Below are 25,210 nucleotides of genomic sequence, written 5' to 3' on the forward strand. Positions count from 1 at the left end.
ACCTGTCAATTGGAGTGCTGCTAATGGAATTATTTAGAGACTAATGTGTTCCCATTTTAACATACATGATCAATATAAAAATGCAGGATGAGATAAAGTGCTCTAAATGACAAAATCTGCTTGGAGCCCTGCCCTGCTTCAGATACTGTGAAATTCTGCAGCTCCCAGTCCTGGATAAACTGCTGCATGGAAAGAGGTGCTGGATTTTGGAGTGGTACTCTCTACAGCAAGCTGTTTTGCCATGATATTCCGTTGCTGACATGAGGGAGGTGATAAGGTTATATTTTCCTGCTTATGAAGCATTGGACACATGGGAATCATGTTGTTTCTTCCTTGCAGATCACAGAGGCCTTGTTAAAGGAGAGAGACAAGCAAGCAAAATGGAATGGGATTCCCTTGCTGTTGCAGAAGCTGTATGAGCACAGCCACCCAAACAGCGACTTCTCCCAGTGCCAAAGCATCCTAAAGGTACTGCCTGCACTGTCCTTCCTACAGCCAGGCAGGATTTTGCCTGCTGGGATCATAATTCTAACTAATTTTTGAAGCTGTTTGCATGATAATATGTCTGAAAATGGGCTGGGAATGCAGGTAATGATTAGTCAGTAGATCACACAGATCGTGGGAGATAATTGTGTTTATACTGATGAGCAGTTTTCTTCTGGAACCATCTCTTGATTTTTTTTTTTCCTTTTTTTTTTTGCTCCATGCAGGAAATTTCTCCCCTTCTTTCAATGGAAGCCATGGCATATGTTACAGAAGATAGAAAAGCTGCTCAAGAGTCCACTTTCCCAAATACATACACGTTTGACTTATTTGGAGGAGTCGATGTGAGTGCGTTTTTTCAATAATATCAAAACATTTCTGCATGATAATCACACCCCTGAGAAATCTCTTCAGTGAGGTCTCTGAGACCTTTGAAGCTCCTAAATGTGAGCTACAAAATGACTTCACTGATTTGATGTTAAGCATTGGAGTTGTGCCTGTTTCTGTTAATCAAAATACAAAGGGGGTGTGTTTTTCAAGGTGTCACATAAAAATGTGCTTTTTCTTGTATGATAAATAGCCAGAAAACCTGGATATTTCTTCACTCAGTCAGTCTTTTTAACTTAAAAAGGTGAGACCTTTAGTTCTCAGTGAAAACAGTTGCAAATGATTCCTGATTGTGAGATGAAATGCTACAGCTGGAACCAGAGCAGTGAGAATTTCACTTACCACTGAGGGATGTGTGGCAGTTTTTTAAGCACACCAGGACACTCTTAGCCACCTTGTCTGTGTTTATTGCTTCATCTGTGGAAAAGTTTTTTTTTAAAGAACTGTAAGTTTTCTCTTGACATTCTGGCAATTTATCCTTTTGTTTATTTGTTTTAATTCTACGTTACACTCTGGGATCTTGGCTTTCATCAGAAACGCATGATTTGTATTTTCTGATGAACTAATTGACACTCTCTTCCTTTTTTTTCCCTTTTTTTAATTGTCTAATTAAGCAGTTTTTGCTGCTTCTTTCTTGTTACACTTAGCATGCCTTTACTTAAGTAAAACTGGTATTTATGTTGGTTTGAAATGAGCAGTGGTTTAGTTGCCTGTGTGCTGTCGGTTGGGGACAAAAGTCTTCAGCTACCCAAGCAATTTAGAACACTTTTTCATCTGAAAATGTGCTAAATTTCCCTTGGTTCTAAAGGAAAATAGTGATATTTCCTGTAGGAATGATTTTAACACACAGAATCTGTGTGTGTTGGGGGTGAGTTGTTTTTTTTTGCTGGTTGGGGTTTGGTGGTTTTTTTTCCTCTTGGGCTGGAGATGGCAAAAATCAGATATGCTGTAACTACCTGGTACTGTGGCCAGAGATTTGGCTGATACAGGTGGGTTTAATGTGGTTAAAGGCAGTGATAGAATCCAGTGCTGTGTTGTTGTTTTTTGGTTTTTTTTTTTTTTTTTTTTTTCAAAAATCCTGCTCTAGGGCTTGAAAGGGAATCGGTCTGACCTGCTGGTACTGATTGTTTTGCAGGGAGAAACTCTGAAGGACCCTAAATTTGCAGTGTATTCTCTATGCTATAATGTGTTGATAGTATGTTCTTTGTAATATTTTTGGATTCTGACAGCTTTTACATCAAGGAAGAACAAAAACACATTGTCCTCCCTTCATATGAATCCATGTAAAATACGACCTGAGAGTGCAAACACATGAACTGATGAAGCCTCGTGGATTTTATACCTGAATGCAACCCCATTCCAAGAAATAAGATCTCATAATTCCCTTTCTGTGCCTTCTGCCACACAGCATTAAAACACAAACATTAAAGCATAAAAAAAACATAAACCCCAAACCTTGAAGTGTGAATTCTCCTCCTTAAAACAGGAGCCATTAATATGAGCTCTGCATTACTGCTGCAGTCATTTTTCTCTACTCTATTGATGCTACAATTACTGTTACAAATATTGCTGGAAAATGTATGTTCCTCTTTAAAGCTGCCTATTTATTTGTTTGTCAGTGCTTAAAATGTGGCCTCCAGGTGGCTTCCTCTGTGTCTGGGTGGGTAGTTCATTAAAAGAAGGGCAAAGTTAAGGTGGGACTAAAGAGAGCAAGTAGTAAATTGCAGGTTTATTGATCAGCTGGGTGGTGCCTACATTGCTGTTGACAATTATAAAACTAAAGGCATTTTGCAGTACTTGGGGGAGTTATCAGTTGCTTCTAGTGGTTAACTCTCATTTTTAAATAAACTGCTTATTTTTCAAAATGTTTTAAGATAAACCAGTGGTATAGACTGGAGCAACTAAAGATCAGTTCTACATTTAACAGAACCACAGAGTCCTAAGTCTTGGAAAACTGATTGTTACATTCCTTAAATAGAAATGAGACAACATCTGTAAATATATAAAAAGTATAGATCAAGGTGATGTACACAAGCAGTGGCTTTTTGTCAGTGAGATTAAAATCTGGAGCAGCTAAATTCTGTTATGTCTAGACCTGAAATATGTTTGAAGGCCAGAAAGATTTAGGGAAAGCTTTTGCAAAATATGCATTTCTCTGCAGATTATTGCTAAAGATTCCTTATTTTGGGAGATGTGTGACAGCCATTCCTGATTTTATCTGGAGGCATGTGAAAGCACATTCTTTGCAGGCTCAAATTCTTTAAAACTTGCCAGTGGGAGATTATTTTGTACAACCATTACTGTTTCTTCAGGGTAAATGCAACTATTTTCTGTCAGTGTGATTTTGACACCAGTGGAGTGTTGATTGTAGAGCCTCCATTATTCACCTCTGTGACTTCAGCAGGGACAAGTCTGGGTTTGACTTTGTCACTGGCATATTAATTGTTATTTGTATCTAAATGATCCTTCCTTTAATTCTTTATCTTATCGTTCCAGCTTTTAGTAGAAATTCTCATGAGACCAACTCTTATTACACAGAAAAAGAAGCAGAAAAGTAAGTAAATTCATGTTTTATCTCTTCCCCTCCAATTTTGCCTTGTGTTCTTATTCAGACAGAAATTGTTCTGTTTTTCTGTTATTCTCTTTCCATACCAGCAATTTCCTGTTGATTCATTTAGGAATGAATCATTGGTCTCTTTGTTCTCCGTGGTACTGATTCGTGCTGGGATTTGGGATAGTCACCTGTTGGGATAGTCACACGGCTCCAGAGGGTTCATACACTCAGCACAACATCCCTCACTCAAAGAACTAAATCTGCAATCAGTGGAAACTTATTGCTACTGTGGCTACAGCTACAGTGAGCAATTTTTAATAATAAGCCACAAAACATTGTTTATGTAATAGGAGCTACAGAGATTGTGAGATAAAAGGTGTGCTGTTCTCCTGACTCACTTCCACATTGCTGTGAGGAGAACTTTGCCAAGGGGGTGCAGTGGCTTCAGCACAGCTTTCCTGCTGGAGCAGCTTTGCTTTAGTGTTTTCTTTTGCCCTGTTTGTGACTCTGCTGGTTCCCTGAGCCCTTGTGAGGAGAGGGAATGTCCTGGTGCACTCTGTGCCCGTCAGCCAGGGAACTTCAAAGGTGACGTGGCTTGAACTTGAGCTACAGGCAGCTGTTGTAGGGCTGTACTGAAAACATATTTTAAATATTAAAATGTGCAGTGAATCAGATGGAAAGCTGTTCTTATGAAGTCCAGGTGCTGTGTGGAGAACACTACATGAACTGTCCTTATTTTTTTTTTCCCCATACTAAATAATTTCATATGTGAACAGGTCAGGTAAAGACTTATAGAATAATAGAATGGTTTGGGCTGGAAGGGACCTTAAAGATCATCCAGTTCCACCCCCTGCCATGGGCAGGGACACCTTCCACTAGCCCAGGTTGTTCCAAGCCCCGTCCAACCTGGCCTTGGACACTTCCAGGGATGGGGCAGCCACAGCTTCTCTGGGCAACCTGTGGAAGGATTTCTCCCCAATATCCCATCTAACCCTGGCAGTTTGAGTCCTTCTTCCAGTTTCTATCCTCCAAGGCATTTGCACATGTGATCTGAGGTAGCAGCCTGCAATTCCCCTCCATTTTATGGCTTTCCATGGCACTCCTTGGCATTGGTGTCCCTTGGCAGCCTGTGGCTGGCGACTGACTGTTCTCTCCTTTGCAGTAAGTGATGACCTCATCAAGGACTGTCTCAGCATACTGTACAACACGTGTCTGTGTGTAAGTACAACTGCTGCAAAAGTCTTCTGCTGGTCTCTTTTTACAGGTGCCACTTGATAAGACAATATACAGACTCTTAAGTGTACTTTAAACCTACTCTGAAGCTTTATGTGAAAATTCCTTCAGTTAAATACAGGACTGCCCTGTATTTTGGTGTGTTACACAGTTCCTTAGTCAAGTTTAAATCCTCTGATTTGGATCTTTCTGTCTCTGTGTTTCAGTAGGAAAGCCATGCCAGCCTTTGTTGAGTTCCATCTTAGAATTTGAAACTGGAAATAGATCCCTGTTAACCCCAGCTGCAGCTAGTCTTGTTCAGAAGTGGTGCTGGCCCAGTGTTTTAAGTTTGATCCTGCAACTCCTTCGTGTTCTGGGTATCAGTTTAGTTCAGCTCTGTGGATGGCAGAGCAGCACTAAGGAAGGTGCTGGGTTAAAGGCCTGTGGAAATACCTTGTCATTAAAATTCTGAAACTAAAAGCACAGGCCTCCAATTATGCATGCAGGGAACATCCTCAGGATTGTTTACTTCATCATTCACTTCATTATGCCATAAGCCAGGGAACGTTGTTTAACAAAAATTTAAAAAGAAGAGAGGTGGTTGGTGGCTTGGAGCTCTTCTGAAGGCATCAGCCTGATCTCCAGAGTGTGAGTCTTACACAATCATGTCTCTCTGCTGAGGATCTGCACACATGGCAGGGGGAAGAGAAGGAATGCTTTCTTCTTGGCTTAGATGATTTATTTTTTTAACTACGGGTAATGCTACTTCTGCAAACTGTGAAAGAAGCAAGTTTGCAATTTTTAGAGTAGCTGCTGTTTTAATTCACTTTGGTATTACTGCTGTCTCTTGAATGAGAAGTGTGCAGGATCACAGAAATGGTGTGTGTGCAATATTAATGTGTAGATACTGAGGAACTGTCTAAGCCAGTGTAGTTCTGTGAGCACTGGTGATATGCCAGTCACACAGAGCAGGCAGCTTTGCAGGCAGTGAGGATGCAGTTTTAAGTTCCAGGGAAGCCTGGCTGTGCTCTCAGCAGAGCTCAGAGCATGAAACTTGTCTGTAATGATTAGAGCATGAAAGCCAGTCTTAAATTCAGTGCTGAACTCAAGTTCAGGCCTCAGTGTGACTTTTGGGTTCATCACCAGGTTCATTTAGGCCAGTGCTGCATTTGGGTGGCTCAAACTGAGAGCGGTGCTGAGGGTTGAGGAGTGGCTGCATTTGCATATCAGGGCATGGAGCTGGTGACAGTTTGTATGGGAAAGCAGAGACAAGCCTCTCTGGAGTGCTGCCAGGCAGGCAGTGTTTAGTTTGGATTCAGGCAAGTAAACAACTCTGAGGTGAAGCCTCTCATCACGGAGCCTGTCGGTTTTGCAGGCTCCTGTTACCTTCAGACATGGACTGGGGTTGGTTTTGGTGGCCATAAACCCAGCTTTTCCTGGTGCCAGGAGTAGCTGGGTCAGTAACACACCATCTGCAGGGCTGTGTCCTGCATGTGCTGTGAGATGTGGCTTCTCAGGGTGGGCTCTGAGCGGGTCTGTGCTGCTTTGCAGACGGAAGGAGTCACGAGGCGACTGGCAGAAAGAAACGACTTTGTGCTGTTCCTGTTTACACTGATGACAAACAAAAAGACATTCCTACAAACTGCAACGCTCATTGAAGATATCCTGGGAGTTAAAAAGGTTAGTTACTGGTTTCTTTGCTTTATTTGTATGGCTTTTCAGGCCAGTGGAGGAAAGAGCTGTTGCTTTGAAGAGTTGCTGAGGATAGTCCTCTTAAGCTGCCAGCCCCACTTGTAGTTTATTTGAAACCTGACTGTTCACAGTGATCATTAACTTCAGTCATCTCATAGAGAAGCCACACTATTGATGTGGAATCATCCTTGCAATGCTTTTCCATAGCTCAGAGGATGATGGGAGGTGAGCACCCACCATCTGAGTACCTCACTGTCATTAAAGTACAGCCAGTGTTTCAAATAAAGGAAATGAACCTCATATAAATTAATTTTTCATCCTTGCCTTCTGATTATACTTCACACATTATACTTGTCTTCATGACATCTGGAAGGGCCTCCTGTCCTTCTCTCTTACCTTGGGCTTTGTCACCTCTCAAACAAGTTGTAGGCTGGGGAAACAGGACACTTTTCTTCTGCACAGACTGGGGTTGTTTTTTTAATTATTTGCCATCATCATTACAGCTGAGTTCTTTGATGTGATGCAAATAAAATATTAATGGTGTAATCCTGGGAAAACCCTGAATGAACAGTGTCTATGTACATTTTGTGGAGAGAGTCAGGAGTCTGTAACTTGATACTTTTTTACTTAGAGTAAGGTTGAGGTAGATGTACTTCCTGAAATAAGTGGGAAACAAGCTTAGTTTATCTGAACAAAAATGGTGTTTTTCTGACAACCATTTTCACCCTCTTTTTATTAAAAAGATCTTTTGATGAAAAAACTGAAAAGTAATCTGAAAGGTGATTCTTATCTGTGAGTTTCAAAGAAAATACAGAAGTGGAAAACAAAATTGAAACTTTTAATACCCAAACATAATTTATGTATTAAATTGGTTTGTGGGGTTTTTAGTTAAAAAAGGCCCCCAAATTTTATGCAAACATCTAGTCTTTAAAATAGATATCTGTACAGCAGTTGTAAATCCCAGCTGCTTTCAGACTCTTCACTTGCTTCTCCTTTCCTAACATTGGAATAACCCCCAGAGCTCCCCAGGGAGGATCTGTGTTCACTTATTGAACGTCACATGTGACTCAGTTGGTGTTGCCTTCTCCAGGAAATGATCCAGCTGGATGATATTCCCAACCTGGCCAGCCTTGTGTCCAGCTTTGACCAGCAGCAGCTGGCAAACTTCTGCAGGATCCTGGCTGTCACCATTTCTGAGCTCGACACGGGCAGTGATGACAAGCACACACTTCTTGCCAAAAATGCCCAGCAGAAAAAAAACCTGGGTCCTTCTCGAGCTGAGATTAATCAAGGTAATTGTTACACTGTGAACAAATCACAGTAATCTCCATAGTAATCTCAGTTTTCCCCTTTTCAATGTCACTTATGTTTCTGGAGGATACTGAAAGTGTTGTGTCTTGCAGAGCATTTTTCTTTATTTTCTTTATCCCTCAGGAAACAGTCTTTCCTGTTAATGAACTTTACTTTGTAGCTTTTGGGTTGATATGGTGTTGCTAATTAGGTGGGTTAATTTCTGTCATTTCAGCACTCTCTGATGAACTGAGTGGCTTAAAATAATTGGATTTGCTTTCTATGCCTCAGTCATGTCCATGGCAACTCTTGGTAATTCTGTGTCCTCCTTAAAAGACCGATTTCTGAACTAAAACTGTGTGTAGTGTGGTTGCTGTTGGAGCAGTTCCTTTCTGATTTTATCTGATGCTGTGTTGAGCAGGATGTCTGTCTTTGTCAACAAGGAAATTGTGTTTAATGTTAGTTATGTTGCCCACTGTTACCAAAGCAGCCTTGGAAATCTGTGGGTCTCATCTCAGCTTTAACTGAGGGCACAGTGTAGGTTTCTTTATTTTGCTGAGTGCTTCTCAAGTGCAAAAGCCTTGCCTAGAAGGATGAGTAGGAATTGGAAAAGTTAAATTGAAGTACCCTCAAATGTAGAATCTGCTGTTTTCAGCTCTTACTGTGCTGAAAAGCATTTGAGCTTCTGAAGCAGATGTGAGAACTGCATCCAGTGAGAGGTGAGTAGCATAATACAGCAGCTGAGAAACTTTAAAGGGAGGGGTGTATTTTCTACCCTGGGATAGCCAGAATTCTCTTGTGAAGAGCAGTGGACAAGTGTGGGTAGGTGTGGGTACTAAGTTTAATTTAAATCAGTTGAACTTAATAAGCTTGGATCCCCCAGAGCTGAACTTAGCCAAGCAAATGTTTAACTAATCATTTTTTGTGTGCACAATTAGAGACTGATTCTGAGATTATAAAATATATATTCTACTTTAAAAATTTTATCAGGGAGCTTATCCTTTCAAAGATCAAACTCTTTCTTATAATGTTAATGGCCAAATTCTTTGTCTTTTTCCACTTGCATCTGCAAGTGTGTAGTGAAGTGAAGCCTTAGCTATGTATCTTTAATAAACAGGTCCTGTAATTAAGTTATTCTGTGAAAACTTGAGGGCAAAATGCAGCTCTCCAAGCATTTTGCAAAGCAGTGACTTCTGCTCTTGCACTGCTCCTTCTAAAGGTGCAGTTTCACCATTAAAAGCCTCAAACCTGGGGCTGCTCTGGTGTATTCCCCATCTGTTTTGCTCCTTGGTGATCTAATTCAGGAAACCATTACTTAGAAAGCTGAGGGCTTTCCTCCCAGCTATTCCAGTGAGCCAGTTCAGTTTGCTACCAGACAAACACCACGGGAGGGAAAATGAAGGAGGAGCATCACACAGAGGAAAGGGGGTGTGGAGCTGCCCATTCCAAGGGCTGCTGCCTTATTTCTGCCAGCTTAATTTTCAACCAGATCAGTTCCTCGATATTGAGTCACTGTGGACTGGAAAACAGCACTGAATTATTCCTGGGATATGAAACTCTCTTCCAGTCCTTAATAGGAGGCTGCACTGACTTCTTCCATCTTTGGATCTTTTTGACCAGATCTTTTTAACCATACTCTTCTGTATCCCTGATGTAGATGTTTTGGTACCTTGTGGCGTGGAGGATTTGATGACTGCTGTGTTGATCTTAAATAGGAATAAAGTTATTTTTCTTTTTTTTTTTTTCAGCTACACTTCTGAATATTCCAGGCTTCATAGAGCGACTGTGCAAACTGGCAACACGGAAAGTGTCTGAAACCACAGGTACTTCCAGCTTCCTGCAGGAGCTGGAGGAGTGGTACACCTGGCTGGACAATGCACTGGTTCTGGATGCACTGATGAGAGTGGCAAATGAAGAGGCAGAGCAGAGCAGTACAGGTACCTGGCTTGCATTCCTTCAGCTGCTGTACATCTTAACCTTCTTCAGGGTTTGCCACCTGTTGCTTCTCCTTTCAAACAGAAATATCAGCAGTTAGGTCTTATTCCCTGTTTGTTCTCATGTAGCAGTGATTTTTTTTTTCCTGATTAAAGTTAGCAGAATAGGTAGGAAATGTCCTTCAGCAGTCTGTGCCCTTTGCATGCCCAGATAACCCTGTAATGCTGTACATCCTCAGCACTAATCTCCCTGCAGAGGCAAAACAACCCTTCTGAGGTGAGTGACTTCACCAGCATTTTCCTCTAAAACTTTGGCTGATGGCTTTGGTTTCAAATGCTTCATACCAAGTAAGTTGCCCCTTCTTTAAAAAGGCAATCTAGTTTCAGCAAAATGGAGTAAGTAATTGAAGAAAAATAATTATTCCAGTTAATACAACTGAAGGAAAATGCTTTGAAGCACATGTGTGGTTTGTTTCTTCACCCTTTGGTATTACAAAAATGCAGGGTATGTCTTGTAAAACTCAAAGTACTTAGTACTCCTGTTTCTGCCCTTAGCAGGGTAATTCTGCATAGGGTTATGAAAATTATTTAACTGTGGCCTAAGAATACTGATCCTGAGGTCTGAAGTGAAAGTATATCAATAGTAAATGCTTCTGATCTCTCATCCCTGCTTTCATTACCTTTTCTGCCATGTCCTGGTGCAGTAGTCTATTAATTCATTTAGGTGAGCCTACTTATTTTAGGTCATTGAGCTTATGATGGACAAACAATTTTTAAAAACTTATCTCTAAATTTCCAGCTATATTTTTTTTTCTCTTCTGTGATTTAAATTGCTTTTTTGCTGTACATCACTGGTTTTAGCTGAGAGGAAGATTCAAGCAGAGGGGCTGGTCCTACACCTGCAGTGTTGGGTGTAAAAGTAATAACTGTAACAAATCCTTGCTGTTGAAGCTGCCTCAGGCTCACATTTTTGCCATCTTGTTCAGAGTCTTCAGATGAAAGTGGGTTGGCCAACAGCTCAACACGGACACAGCTCCCACAGTCCATGAAGATCATGCACGAGATCATGTACAAGCTGGAGGTGTTGTACGTTCTCTGTGTGCTGCTCATGGGGAGGCAGAGGAATCAGGTGAGCCCTGGGGCATGGTCACACAGGCAGCTGATGTCCCTTTGAACCTCAGTGCTCATTAATTAGGTCGTGGGCACAGAAACACGGAGGGCAGAGCTGAAGGCACAAAGCTGGGCAGAGCCCATCGTGGCAGCCATGCCTGGACACACAAGAAGTGTTCCACTGGGAAACAGGGCTGGGCACAAGGGTGGGGGTCCAGTCCCCCCAGAGCTGCTGCTCTGGTGCAGGATGGATGCAGGAGGATGTCTCCTGCATGGGGATCCTGTCCCTCTGTGTGAGGAAGTGTGTGGGTGTACCTGGATGCTACAGGAGCTGCAGCCAGACCTTCTTACCCCTCCTGGTGACCTGTTTGGATGGAGCCCCTTTGTACCTTCCCCTTCCTTGGCTGCTTTCACTTTTGGAAACTCTCTGGCGTGGTGTGAGTGGGTGATTTTTGCAGCAGATTCCCATGTCTTGGCTGAGTGTGAGCAAATTTTAAACTCTGAGCTGAGAGAATGCACTTCAGTGCTGTCTGCACTGATCACTGCCTGGTAACCCCACTCATCTGTTCCTTTTGCCTTTCCTCCTTCTGAAATGAAAAAAAAAAAAATTATTCCCAGGCTCACACAGGCTTATGGAGAACCAGTCCCTGCAGCCTGGCTGTGGTTTGATTTAAATGGGTCAAAAGCATGTTGTGCAGGGAAAAGAAAAGCAGTCCTTGGTGCAGTTTTGACAGGTTTCCAGCTTTGTCAGTCTGCTCAGCTCAGCAGAGCAGCTCAGGACAGCAGGGACATTCACATGCCCTGGAGACTGGGAGGCCAAATTGGTGTGAATGGAAGGGACTGGGAGGGCCAGATTGGTGTGAGTTGTTGAGGGGCTATTGTATTGGGTAAGAGTGGCTGTGTTGGGGGGCAGTTGCTCGAGCACATTTATCTTGAGTATTTTGGCCTTTGCTGGTGACCTCCCACTGCATCAAAGTCACAAACACTCGCCAGTCTCTTAAATCTCTTGATCTGAATTTAAAATAGAAGTGCAGTTGTAGTGCAGTCCCAAACATAACTAACCTGTTCACTCTGAACCTACAGAAGTGGTTGTGGACTCCCCATCCCTGGGAGTGTCCAAGGCCAGCTTGGATGGGACTTAGAGCAGCCTGGTCTAGTGGGAGGTGTCCCTGCCCATGGCAGGGGGTGGAACTGGATGATCTTTAAGGTCCCTTCCAACCCAAACCATTCAAGTGGATACTTGGCATTAAAATTAAATAAATTCTCTATAAGAGGGGACTAGCAATTGTTGCAGAAACCACAATCACTACCATAAGCAACTGTTGTCATTCCTTTTAGAAATGCTGTTTCTGTTGGGCATAAAATAAAATTTAAACAAAGCCCAGATGTAACTGGAACTACCAGAACATGGATCCGTTAGGAGGACTATTTTTTTCCATTGTATCAAGCCAGATAATTCATTGCTGCCTGATTTCACCACAGGAATGCAGTTTTATAGATACTGCAAAAACAGCTTGCAGCTTGCACTCATTCTGCTGCCACTGCTTCGGGGAGCTGGATTCCTTCCCTCCCTGGGTCAGCTCCAGTGTGTTCCTGTCAGATATGACAAGGCAGAAAATATGCTGCTGAAACAGCCAGCTTTGAAGCTGAATTTATTTTTTAATTTCCTGAGAAAACAACTCTTTGTCCTTCATCTGCTCTCTCTGCCCCCGTGCAGATGGGAAAACTAAGGATAAAGCTGGCATGCAGTTCACCTCCTCCCCAGGACTGATACAGGGGGACTGGAATTGAACTCTTGAAAGATTTGAGTTACTTCATTCCCAGATACTTCTTGTGAAATCCTTTGCCTTTGAAACACATAATATATCCTTCATTCCTTCATCTGCATAAAACTTGTGTGGCAGATGTGAATCCAGTTTCCCTTCCTGAGCCAGGCAGATGAAAACTGGAGCTGAGCTGTTCACCATGGAAAGCTCCAGAGTGAGGGACAGCAGTGCCTGCAGTAGCACACTCACTGGCAAGCATTGCAGCTGCTTGGTGGTGTCCCTTCTCTACGAGGGAATAAAAGCACAGGATCTGTGATTCCAGTCTGAGCAGCCAAAGGACTTACTGGTTTTAGGTTGGATTCATTTTGCATGGAATTTCTAAAGGGCATCACAAACCTGCTTCAGTCCACCACGACAAGCAACAAAATGGTCTGGTGTTTGCTTGAGGCATTGTGCAGCTTCCCAGACTCAACCAGTTCACTCTAAATCCTTGGTGTGAACTTGATTGCTGGCTAATTTGCATAAATTGATAACTGTGGTAGCAGTGACTTGGCTCTGCCTGCTGCCACCTCAGGGGTGAGCTCACCCTTGGGGGTAAGTGGTGTTTCTCTCAGACCTGTGCCTTTGCTTCCTTCTCACTGTGGTCACACCCTAAATTACTCTCCTTTTATATTTTTCTGGGCTGTCCTGCAGACAGTGTTGGGGTGAAAAGCCATCAGGTGATTTGCTTGCTCCTGTTGTAAGGAGCCACACTGCACACAGCAGAACCTCACGTTTTAGGGGTGAGAAAGCACTAGGCCAGTTCATGTGAAGGTGGGCAGCAGTAGGAAAAAAATCCAAGGAGTTTGAAGGGTAAATATAGAGCAGGGATTGCCTTGGCATCCCCAGGTAGTTGTAATGAGTTTGAGGTCTGGGAGAGAGTGTGATACAAAGGCAGTGACTGTCATGCAGCTCCTGTAAGGTGAGAGCTTTAGAGCTGAGCAGACTAAAAGTGAACAAGACACATTTGAAATTGGGGATGAGTCATTTAGAGGGAGCAGACTCAGGAGTTAAAACCAGGAACATGGAGAGCTTTTCCTGTGGTGAGGGCTGAGGCTCTTGCAGGCAGCTCACCCACTTGGCTTCCTCCTGTTGTGCCTGTGCCACACTGGCTGTGGAGGGACAGGGAGAATACAGGGAGCTCTTTGTTTGGAGAGATTCCTCAGAGCTGGTCTTGTTGGAGGCTTGTGACGAGATCAAAGTGTCCAATAGCATTTTAAAATACTGGAGCACTAGAGGACTCCAAGCTTTGCAATCTCTCAGGTAGGATGGGTGAGATAGGAAGGAGTTGGATGTGATACTTGGGGTGTCCAGCAGCAGGAATGTGATTTCCACAGAGATGGGGCAGCTGGTGGCTACAGCCAGGAGGAATGCAAAAAGGCCATCAGCTATGATGCAAGTAAGACTGAGAAAATGAAAGCCTGTAAAACAGCATCAGGTTTAACTATTTTGTGTTCATTCAGGTGTTTGAGTAGATAGAACAAATTTGAGTGACCTGCTGGAAATGCTGCTGGTTATAATGCTGCATCTTGGGGACAACCTGGGCTACTGTTAAGTGATTTTGTTTATTGATTTTAAGGAATATGTCCATTACTGCATTGGGCACTTAATTTTTGCAGCATGTTGGGCTTCCCAGTCGTGTGGTTTCCATTTGCAGCCACATCTCAAGGAATACTGCTTATCCTAGGCCTACAGTTGATGAGAGTCCCACTTTATATTTCCCTTATCCCTCATCTCCCAAATTGCTTGCATGTGCTGTGTCCCAGCTTGGCAGGCAGACTGATACATAAACCCAAGTATTTTAGGATTTTCTTCTCTCCTGATCATTCTCTAAAGAATTCAACTTCTCCTTAACCTGAAGGAGCAGTGCAGTGTGGTTGTGTTACTGCTGGATCCAGCTTTGCTCAGAGCTCCTGCCCAGGTCAGTTGAACAACACCCATATTGATAGTTTGTGTTGCCTTCAGAGGCCTTCCTGACCTTCAGCTGTGTGAGTGGAAATGGAAAAGAGTGGAAATGGAAAAGTCACCACTCCGTGGGTGACTTGCAACAGCACGTTGACAGCTCAGCTGTGTAATACATCATTGTTAGGTACAGATGCATTTTCAGTGTGCTGTGAGTGATCTCCCCCTGCCCAAAGCTGCTTCCAGAGGAACACTGGTTAACAAGCACTGGCAAACAGCTCCAAAAATGTCTGTATTCTCTCCTTGTTCACCAAATGGAAGCTACTGTAACAATACACCATGGTGAGTGTGAGTGTTAACTCGCACACTTGCTGTTTGATACAAGAATTCTCCTTCTGTTGGCAGAGAATGACAGAGTTGTGCCCATCTGTTTCCAGACCACGTTATATCCATGTTTGAGGATGCAGCAAATGACTTTGTACCTCTCTTTTTTTTCCCAGGTTCATAAAATGATTGCAGAGTTCAGGCTCATTCCTGGCCTCAATAACTTGTTTGACAAACTGATCTGGAGAAAGCATTCAGCATCAGCCCTGGTTCTGCATGGACACAACCAAAATTGTGATTGCAGCCCGGTGAGTAACTGCTAAAATTCTGTGTTGGGTTGTTATCCTGTCATACAGTCCTCAGGAGTTGTGCTGAGGAACTGGGTGCTTGTCTAATCCACAGCTTGAGATGTGGCAGCATTCGGTTTCTTGGCAATTATTGTTTTCACTGAAGACTTTGGCTTGTGCCATCAATTTAACAGGGACAGTTTAGCCTCTCCTCTCTCCTAGTTTGGGAACTGGGAAAGGGGGTAAATTGGTGGACCCTGGAAGCCAGAGGCAGAAGATAACCAAAACTGAAGGAAATGATAACTAGGAAGGGCACAGAATACAAATTGGGTCACAGTCAGGTTTAGGGAGTTTTTTATTGGATTCTTTTACTTATTTTTTTCCTTCCAAACCTAGATATTCTGAATTGATCAATACAGTGATGAGCTTTTCTGCCTTTGCAGTGAGAAGAAATTAGTAATTTTATAGGCTTGGAGCAGTCTCCACTTCTGTTCTATTTTGGGAAGCCTGCAAAGTGCAGCCTTCCCCTTTATGCAAGTCACTTGCTCTGCCGACCTGAGCGCTTTGATTTGGAAAGGTTTTTTTATTCAGCTTGGTAACTAATGATATCCAGAAACCCTAAAGCAATTTTTTCTTTTTTACTTTTCTTGTCTCTTTTTAGGACATTACTTTAAAGATACAGTTCTTGAGGCTTCTTCAGAGCTTCAGTGATCACCATGAGTGAGTATGAGAAGTTGTGGTGTTTGCCTGGTTGCAATTCCAGGTGTCCTGAGCACAGGGCAGGCTCCACGTGAAGGGAATGTTGTCCTGTCCTTAATTCAGATTTCAGGTGCTTTTCACTCCTGCTGTGAGCAGCCTAAGGCTCTGCTCTCCAGTGGGCATGTCTTAATATGCCTGTTGATACTTGAAACCAGCCCATTTTGCTTCATGTTGAAATGTGCTGGAACGTGTCTGTGATGAGTTAACACTTTCTGGCTGAGGAAATAAGGAGGCAGCTTTCATGGTGTTGTTTATCTGCCTTCTCCCCAGGAGCTGGTAGTGAGCCAGTGGGAATAGGGAGGAAGCTTCTGTCTGCCTTCCAAAGGCATCCTTAAGAAACTTGAGGCTGCTGGAGTTTGAGGGGTTTGCTTGGGGTTTTTTTAACACTGTGCTGCTGGTACAGATGTAATTCTTGCTCTATTCTGACTTGTGGAATTGCATCTTTCCTTCCATCAGTGTCCTGTTGCTCTGATTCAGTCCTGTGAGATGGTGTCCACTGCTTACAAACCTCTGTGTTTGAGGCATGTTGTACTTGAGGTGCTGGTCATATCCACAGCCAGGATGACATTTTTGTGCAGGTTTCATCTAATGCTATTGGATATATTGGAAGTATCAGCCTTTTTGATTGTGGAGTTTTAGCTTTGAGAATGGGAAGCTGCTGGACAGGCATAAGGGGAAGGCTGATGTATTGTAAATCCTCCAGGCAAGACATCGTTTGCCCAGGAATCACTCCAGGTTTTCCAATAAAATCTCTTCAGATGATGTTCCTACTTAAGTGGCTGCTACAAAGATCTCAGGCTTGTTCAAACAGGAAACAGCTCCCAGCTGTAACCTCAGAGCAGGTGGAATGTGTGGAATCTGGTTAAGGGTTTTAAACAAATAATGACACCAACTTTCTATGAAATCACAGATTAGCTGAGGACAAGATGAGAGCAAGTACTTGTGCACTAATATTAATTTCAGTAAAATTGTGTCTAAACCAGACTTGCAGAACTGTTTGTTGCAGGGAGAGAAGGGCTGTGTTCTCCTTGCAGAAACCTGTTAATCCACATCAAAGGAAGCTTTACATGAGAACCTCAGTGGGCACTAATCTGGCTGATGGTGTTTGAAACAAGGAGACACTCAGTCCCCTTGGGTCTAATAATTTTTCTTCCATGTAGTTGCTGGTTTGATGAGTAATTTCTTTTTGCTCACTCATCCTGTGCTCCCTGAGGTTTCCTGAAAATAAATCTGTGCAGTGTGATTCTGAGCACTTTGAAGTAGGAAGATGATGGCATTGGGCAGGGAGTGTGGCAAAGGGAGCCCCTGGACTAATTTCTACTCTTGTCAGCCTTGTTCTGCATTTAATTTACTTTACAGATGAAATAATCCATTATTGCTATGCAAAATTCAGTATTTGATAAAGAATTTCCTTCAAATTCCTGAGGTTTATATCCATTACTGTTCTGATCTCTACATTTCATGATGTTTTTAAATATTGCCAGAGTGAAGTTTGCTGAGAGCAGTAAAGTACAAGGATGATTGAGTACTTTTTTGCAGCTTCTGCTTTCTGAGACTGATTACTGATAAAGAGCAGTATGATAAAGCAGAGAAAAACTGTGGGAAGGTGTGAAAAATTTGCTATTTAAGTCTTCTGAAATTCAGCAGAACGTTGCTGAGATTTTAAAAAAACAAGAAGAAAATAATTACAAACCATAAGATTTTGAACAAAGTCAGCAGAGAACCATCATCTTAAAGCTGGTCAGTGCTAAAGCTGGAATTTGGTGAATTTTGGAGCAGGTTCACCAAACAGCAGCTGTCTGGCCTGGGGGAGGGAGCGGGGTGGGAATGCTGTGAAGAGCAGCCAGGTGAGAGAGGATTACCCAGCCCTGCAGCCCTGTGGCTTTACTTCTCATGGAATTGCATGTTTGCCTCTGGAATTCATCCTGGTTTTCTCCCCCCGCTGTCTTGCTTTAGGAACAAGTATCTCCTCCTAAACAGCCAGGAACTGAATGAGCTGAGTGCAATCTCCCACAAAGCCAACATCCCTGAAGTTGATGCAGTTGTCAACACTGACAGGTGAGAGGGAGTAGAGGGCTTTGGGCAGCAATTTAGGAGGTTTTTAAGCATCTCTGTTGGAGGTTTGATGTCTTCTGTTCTGTTTGAGGTCCATCTGTCCACCACACATTTAATTTCAGTGATGCATTTCAGCAGGAAGTGTCCAGGTTTGTGTGGTATTGATGGCTATTAGCAAATCTAAAGTGTGCTCATGCTCAGAGTAAAGTGTTTTAAAAACAAAAGCAACCTTAAGGAAAGCCCAAAATGGGGGAGGTTCATGGCCCAGATTTTATTATGTTATTCTAGTTCTGACTGTTTGTCTGGCCTTGTACAGTAGGCATTGCAGACAGACCTGGAAAGTAAACCCTGATCCCTCTAATCCATTAATTGCTCCTGCTAATAAATCTGAGGTTTGAGATTCAGGAGCAGTCTGTGCACACATAATGTCCATTTCCAGGCTGTTTGAACAGATCCAGGTGTCTGCTCAGAGTATTTTAAGAGCAGCTAATAAACAGAATAAGCTAAATTAGATTAACACGTTAAACCACTTACAGAATCTCTGGTGTTACATTGGAGTATCTGTTAGATTGACTGTTTTGATTCAATAAGCTCTTTAACACACAATTCTGGTGCACAGACCTCACCAGGTGGAACACAGTTTGCAGAATTGAGTTGTCAGAATATTCCCAGAGTTTTAGCAGGGACTTGGGCTGCACAGAGCAGATTTACCTCGCTCCAAAAGGGAATCCTCTAAGAGGATTTCCAGATTATAATTATTATCATAATACTGTGTCTAATTGGGAAGAACTTGAGGGTTTTTACAGCTTCAGCATTTAGTTTCCATGTTGCTTCTCTTGAAATGTGAGGTCAAGGCATTGCTTCTGCACAAGGTGGAAACTCCACTGAAGATGTTTAATACAATTAGTGTTGCAGTTGTAGTCTCTATACTTTTACTACACCACACAGAACAAGGTTATCTCATGTAGCATCCAGGTTTCCATACTCTGCTCTGCCTCCTAAGTGGGATTTAGAGCTTCCTTCTTGAGCAAGGTGTGTGTTTTTCATTCCTAAGATCAAATGTGGGAGTTTTTTTCCTAGTATTTTTATTTCTGCAAGATGTGAATTAGTATTTCTGAAATATTAATGATTTGAGAGAAAATGAATAATTTTTCTTTAGGATTATTTTAGGAAGTCAGGACTTCTGTTTAGGACTTCTTTAGGAAGTCATGTTGCAGGTGTTGCAGACATTTACCAAAGGCAGTGAGGGGAACCCTTCTGCTGGTAGAACTGGCACAATAGTTGTACCATATACTTAATACTGAGATTTTGATCACCAAAAGCTCTGGAGCAGAGACTGGATTCAGTATTTTGTAGGGTACAGCATTTGCCAGCCCTCCCACTCATGCTGTCATTCCTTCACCTGCTCCAGGAGCCTTGTCTGTGATGGGAAGAGAGGTTTGTTGACCAGACTGCTTCAGGTCATGAAGAAGGAACCAGCTGAGTCCTCCTTCAGGTGGGTTCACTCTGCACTCTGACGTGCTGTTTGAGATCCCTGGGATGTAGCTTTGGTTTCATACAGTTTATTTCAGCTGGGAATGCTTGAGAATCATAATGTGGGGAAAGGCCTGGCTTTGCTGTGCTGTGGTGGCAGTGCAGGTGAGGGAGAACACCAGAGCTTGCCCTGCACTCCTACCAACATGGCCAGGGACAGGTCTGACTCCATTGTCATGGGACAGATCAGGAAACTGGGTTGAAATTACAGATGTAATACAGTACTGCCCTTGCTCCAAAATCAACACCTCATTTCTTCTATTTCTCAGGTTTTGGCAGGCAAGGGCAGTTGAAAGTTTCCTTCGAGGCACCACCTCCTATGCAGACCAGATGTTCCTGCTCAAGAGAGGACTCCTGGAGGTAAGGAACTCTATGTCAAGCATCCTCCATAGCAATCAAGAGGGATTTATCTGCAGTGAATTCAAAAGTGGGTAAAAATGTTAAACATTCTCTGGGAATACTTTTGGAAAGCATCTGTGAATTGTACTTGTGGTGGCCAGTTGTATAACCTGCATCAGTGGGAAGTTATTTTAACAGGAGGCTCATCTGAATTGTTGTCTTTAGTTCAGTCATCCAAGAACTGATCCTGCAGATGAATGCTCTAAATAGTGGTTAAACCAGATCTGTGTTGTGCTGCTGGCTTGGCCTGAGCTGTGGCAATAACATGTTTTCCTCCCCCACCAGCATATTCTGTACTGCATTGTTGACAGCGAGTGCAAATCACGGGATGTGCTCCAGAGTTACTTTGACCTTCTGGGAGAACTGATGAAATTCAATATTGATGCGTTCAAGAGGTTCAACAAGTACATCAACACAGATGAGAAGGTAAATATTTGCAAAAGCTGTCCCCCGAGGGTCAAATTACAAACTTTTATAGCCAGAGGTAGCACTAAAACTCAGATTCATTTGGTTTTGGTGTGATTGGTGAGCTTGGGGCACAATAAACATTAAAGGGGTGAGCTGCCAAAGTCTCTGCACAGGCAGGTGAGTTGCTGCAGACACTCAGTTCTCAGCAGTGCTCCTGCTGTCCTGAGTCAGCAAGTGCTGAGCTGTTCAGAAAACACTGCCCTGTTACATGATCAGGCAGGTCTAAGGTCAGGGCTCAAGGATGGCAGAGCACTTCCTGGGAAGCCTCTGAGTTTTGAGTTAAACTGATAGTTCTGGACATTGGGACAGCTCCAAAAAGTCTTTTACTGGAGCTTGCAGTTCTTATGGACGTGGATTCAAACATTAATATTTGATGCTGCAAAAAGATGTCTTATCTTTGATGTTATTTGAACTCACAGCCATTTTCAGAAGTCGTGGCTGATGTAATTACCTATAAAACTGAGTTGCACATGTAAATCAAGGATGGCAGCTCTGTGCAAAGTGGTTTCATGCTCTTGTGCACTTTGTACATATAACATCAGTTGTTGGGTAGGTTCTGAATGGCCTCATACTCTTGCTTCTGTTACTGTGATTTTTCCCTCATTGCTCTTAGGTCTGGCAGACCTTGGAGAGTGGAAGTATAAATGTATTTTAAAAGAAAGTTGTATTTAATTTTGTTTTTTTCTCTAATAAATGAACTCCTACGTTCTAGAGAATGTCTTTAGACTTCATATGTGCTTCCTATTTATTGATCTATAACTGAATTTAGTTCTCATTCTGTGTGACTCCCTCATTGTATTATTCCTCCCTAGGACTGCCTGTATAAAGTAAGTGTAGGAAAACATGGAGCTGGAGGAATTAGAGGCCAGCAGCCAATGCTGTCCAGTCTCCCTCTTTCAAAACAAAGAGTGTATGAAATCTTGCTCTCGTTGGAGTGGGACTTCACAAAATATTTTAGGAATGCCAGGACTCTGGCATTTTTCTGTTCCACAGTGATTTAAAGGCACTTGGTGTAGGGATCCTTTGGTCAGCCCTCAGTGCCAGTGTTGGGCTGGATGAGGCAGATATATTTTGTTAGAGATGACAAAAAGGTCACGGCCCTGAGTATTTATATATTTAATTACTTTAATTTGACACTAAAAAGGGTTTCTCTTCAGTTCCAGATATTTTTAAACCAGATCAACAGTTCCTTGGTTGACTCAAACATGCTGGTTCGCTGCATCACCCTGTCCCTGGACCGGTTTGAGAACCAGTCTGATGCTAAAGGTGAACAGTGAGGAGTGGGGTGGGCTCTGTTTGGTGGGAATACCTTAAATCTGGGCTTTTGAAAATTTGGGGTGCAGGCAGAGGGAAATGCCACCCTGAAAGTTTGTTTCTGCAGTCTGAGCACCAGTTCCTGCTGCCCTGGTGCTTGGACCAGCGTGTCTGACCCTGCAGCACCTGCTGACTGTGTCTCTCTCACTGCAGTGGCAGAGGTCCTGTCCGAGTGCCGCCTCCTGTCCTACATGTCCCAGATGTCCATGAGAATGTCCTTCCTTTTCCGTCTCATCAATATTATCCATGTACAGACACTCACACAGGTAAAGAGCTGACAGTAACTTCAGTTACCTTGCTGGTACTGGAGTGATGAGCAGAGCTGGGAGCAGGGAGGAGCCTCTTTTGGAAATCCATGGCCCTTCCTCCTTGCTGTGTGCAGGAGCACCTCCTGTGCCTGCTTTCCACAAGCATATTTTGTAAGGACATGTTTACAACCAGCATCTTGATATTTTTTTGTTTGCTGTGTCATTTTTACCCTCAGGAAAACGTCAGTTGTTTGAACACAAGTTTAGTTATCCTAATGCTGGCCCGAAGGAAAGAAAAGCTCCCCTTTTACCTGCGCACCTTGCAACAGATGGAATACACGGAAAAGTACCCTGGATTCATCCTGAACAACTTCCACAGCCTCCTGCGATTCTGGCAGCAGCATTACCTCAACAAGGATAAAGACAGCACCTGCTTAGAAAATGTATGTGACCCTCTGACCACAGCAGGGATCGACCACAGCAATACCTGCCTGCCAGTCACCACGGGAATGGGAAGTGGGAGGTTGTGAAGGGAAAGAAGGGGGGAAGTTCTGCCCGCAGTGTAACTCCTGCAGTGTTTTTAACACCATCTCACACAGTCAGGATGCCACAAGGCAGCTGCTGGGTTTCCCTGCAAACAAAACCTGAGGTCTTGGCTCTGGCACACAGACTTGCCAGTGCTGAGTGGGGTGAGAGGCAGGGCTGGCAGGACAAAATGCAGCTCCCAGACTAGTCAGCACCTTAACCAGGCTGTTCCCTCTTCCTGGAGTGGCAAACAGTGCAGGAAATTATCTGGTGCAGCTGCTGGAAGACAAGGAGCTGCCCTGTGGAGAGCAGCCTGCAGGCTTCTGCCCCAGAGCTGGTCTGTGTTGGGCACTGGGGTAGAAATGACCTGTGATGAGAAGGCAACTCCCTTGTATAGGGAAGGTGAAGTGAGGTTGTACAGGTTTCTTCATTGACTTTTTAGTGATTGGGTGGCAGCTTTAACAGATTTTTAATGAGTTCAAGGAAAAACTCCCTTCAGTTCAGAAAGCTCCTATGGATGAGGTACCTGAGGTGGAGCAGCATTAGGGCTTTGGAAGTAGAGAAAATAAGGAGTTCCCAGACAGGAGGAGTGTGATGGAGGAGGAGGATGGGTGGGAATAACTAGTCCAGTGTGTAAAGGCTGTGGATAACACATCATATGTGTTGGGCTGCCAGAGTGGCCTTTTGGCTTTCAGGGAATGATGCAGGAGGGTTGTGAGCAGGGAGGGGGTGTTGCCTTTGTGTCTTCCCAGGGGTGGGAGGTACTGCCAGTACCTGCAGCACTGCAGGGACACAGAGTGTGCTCAGACTGGACAGCAGAGGGACAGTTTGGGGTGGTGTGGGTGGCCCAGGGAGAGGTGCTGGCAGTCCCTGTGTGGAGGCATACATGTCTGTATCTTGTACCTCTGTATATACTGGATAGTGGGAGGCTGGTTGTGGAGGGAGTGTTGGTTCATTCAGCCCTTCTGCTGCAGGCCCCAGGGAGGGAGGGCTGGGTGATGAATCCAAAGCGTTGGTTACACGGTCGGGCTGGGGAGAGCTCGGGATGAGCAAGGAAGCAGTTTCCAGTTCTCTCTGCTGAGTGCCTTTGGGATGAGTCTCATGCTGCATATTGGTGCTGTGGGCCACCCCAACCACCCTTTCCTCTCTCCCCACAGAGCTCCTGTATTAGTTTTACCTACTGGAAAGAGACTGTATCTATACTGCTCAGTCCGGACCGGACGTCCCCCTGTGCCATAGTGAGCTACATCGACGAGGCGTACATGGACATTGACAGAGACTTTGTGGAGGAGTAACCCTGGGCTCCAGCTCCCGATGGACAGCACTTGGAGGGTCCCTTGCAGCCCGTGGATTTTCAGGGATACGCTGTGTAGTGTGTGTGTGAGTGTGTGTGTGTGTGTGAGTGTGAGGAGCACTGTCAAACCCCGGCCCCTCCCGGTCCCCAGCTCTGATCTCTGACCGATGAGACTTTGGGCAGCTCTCTGGGCAACACATTCAGGGATGTATCTTCCAGTTGTTCTGGGATAAAAATAACCACCTGCAAATACCAGCCTCTGTTATTTTTTTTCCTCTCTCTCTCTCTCTCTCCCGGCCCAGCGGGGTTGGTCAGAGATGGTTTTGCTGACAGTGAGGATACTCTGTATGTGCCAGTTGAGTTGTGGCTCTCTCATGGCAAATCAAAAGCACAGCAATTGCCCTCCAAATGTGAGGTCCAAGGAGCCAGTCTGACCAGGACCCCAACACCAGCCACGTGCAGAGCCCCCACGGGGACCCCCTTCAGGTGTAACCCTTCTGCTGGGGTTTGGAATCAGGGGTTTAGGGTTGGGTAGAGCATGAGTGTATGAGTGTGTGTGTGTGCTTTTAATTCCTGAGAGCTCCAGTCACCTCTTCACCATCTCCTTTTGGATCATTTGGTACTAAATCTGTGCATTAGGAGAGAACCTCTGCTCCTGCTGTCTTTCCTGCAGATCCTTTCCACCTGGAGGTGTTTTACAAAGCTGCAGAGAACAGAGACATTTGAGCAGTGGTGGAATTGCAACAGGGGTTGGCTTTTTCACGGAGCACTAGCATTAAAATGTACTAATTTTTTAAACTTGCGGCTTGTCCCTTCTCTTGGGTAACTAATCTGGTTTTAAAATCCTTTTCAGGACCATTGCTCTTGATGTTAACCTGCTATGCCTGGAAGTCTTATGTCAGTCTCTTGCTTTCAGTCCTTAATATCAACACACACATTAATCTTGAAGTGCAATATTTACTGGAGATGTCCGTATTTCCTGCATCTGTTTTAATCAGAATGTGTTAAATGCTGGGAATAAACACTCCTGTTCCTGAAAGTAACTTTGTAGGAGATGTTGGGAAGGGGGGAATTGGGTTTTGGCAGTTCTCATTGCCAAACCTGCACTTGCCCTGCCTGCTCACCAACACTGTGTTATCCAAGATAGTCAGATTTCCAGGAATGAGATGCAGCCACTACATTTAAGTCAAAAAAGTGTCTTGCAGTTCCAGCTAAAAGAAACCAGTTTTGAAACATGCATCTGGATTTTTTTTTTTTTTTTTTTTACATTTTCTAATTTATTTTATGAGATGACTTGACTTCAGCTCTGTCCAGGCTCCAGAGGGCTGAGGGTGTCCCAGAGCCGGCAGCATTTTGTGTCTTGTCATTTCCAGCAGAATGAGTCCCACTGAGGCTCCCAGTGCTGGGGGTGGAGGAGTGAACAAGGCTCCAGTCCCGAGGGCAGGACCTGTCTCTTTCTCATTTGTACTTTTTTGTTCTTGGGTATTTGTGTTTTTGGTGTATCTTTGCTTCTTCTTAACTGTAATAGATGTACACTTCAAATAAATGCTTCAAATTAAAAGGCTTTTAAGTTAAGGGATGCCTTTTCCATACTGTAGTTGATTGGTGCATCCACTGGCTGCTGCTCTGACCCTG

At 43.7% G+C, this 25,210-nt stretch overlaps 1 protein-coding gene across 1 annotated transcript; it reads left to right on the top strand.

Annotated features, from left to right (window-relative positions):
• Window positions 1-294: 294 nt before the first annotated feature.
• TRPC4AP (transient receptor potential cation channel subfamily C member 4 associated protein) lies at window positions 295-25,150 on the top strand. The gene is made up of 18 exons (XM_018085678.3): window positions 295-468; window positions 711-827; window positions 3,367-3,424; window positions 4,587-4,642; window positions 6,188-6,316; window positions 7,419-7,620; window positions 9,367-9,555; window positions 10,539-10,681; window positions 14,870-15,001; window positions 15,642-15,700; window positions 17,696-17,797; window positions 19,206-19,289; window positions 19,597-19,687; window positions 20,012-20,152; window positions 21,352-21,460; window positions 21,662-21,774; window positions 21,993-22,199; window positions 23,439-25,150. Exons 1-18 carry the CDS (start codon window positions 295-297, stop codon window positions 23,574-23,576), a joined length of 2,244 nt encoding a protein of 747 aa, XP_017941167.3. The 3' UTR covers window positions 23,577-25,150.
• The last annotated feature ends 60 nt before the right edge of the window (window positions 25,151-25,210 follow it).

This window comes from Manacus vitellinus, unplaced genomic scaffold (assembly GCF_001715985.3).
Source record: "Manacus vitellinus isolate BGI_N305 unplaced genomic scaffold, ASM171598v3 scaffold_85_pilon, whole genome shotgun sequence".
Taxonomy (NCBI): domain Eukaryota; kingdom Metazoa; phylum Chordata; class Aves; order Passeriformes; family Pipridae; genus Manacus; species Manacus vitellinus.

Bases quoted from the DNA above. Each gene is read 5' to 3' on its own strand.
- TRPC4AP (XM_018085678.3), top strand. From the start codon at position 295: ATGAAGCATTGGACACATGGGAATCATGTTGTTTCTTCCTTGCAGATC. The intron at 10,682-14,869 runs GTGAGCCCTGGG...TTTTTTTCCCAG, and splicing joins TGGGGAGGCAGAGGAATCAG to GTTCATAAAATGATTGCAGA. The intron at 20,153-21,351 runs GTAAATATTTGC...GTTTCTCTTCAG, and splicing joins ACATCAACACAGATGAGAAG to TTCCAGATATTTTTAAACCA.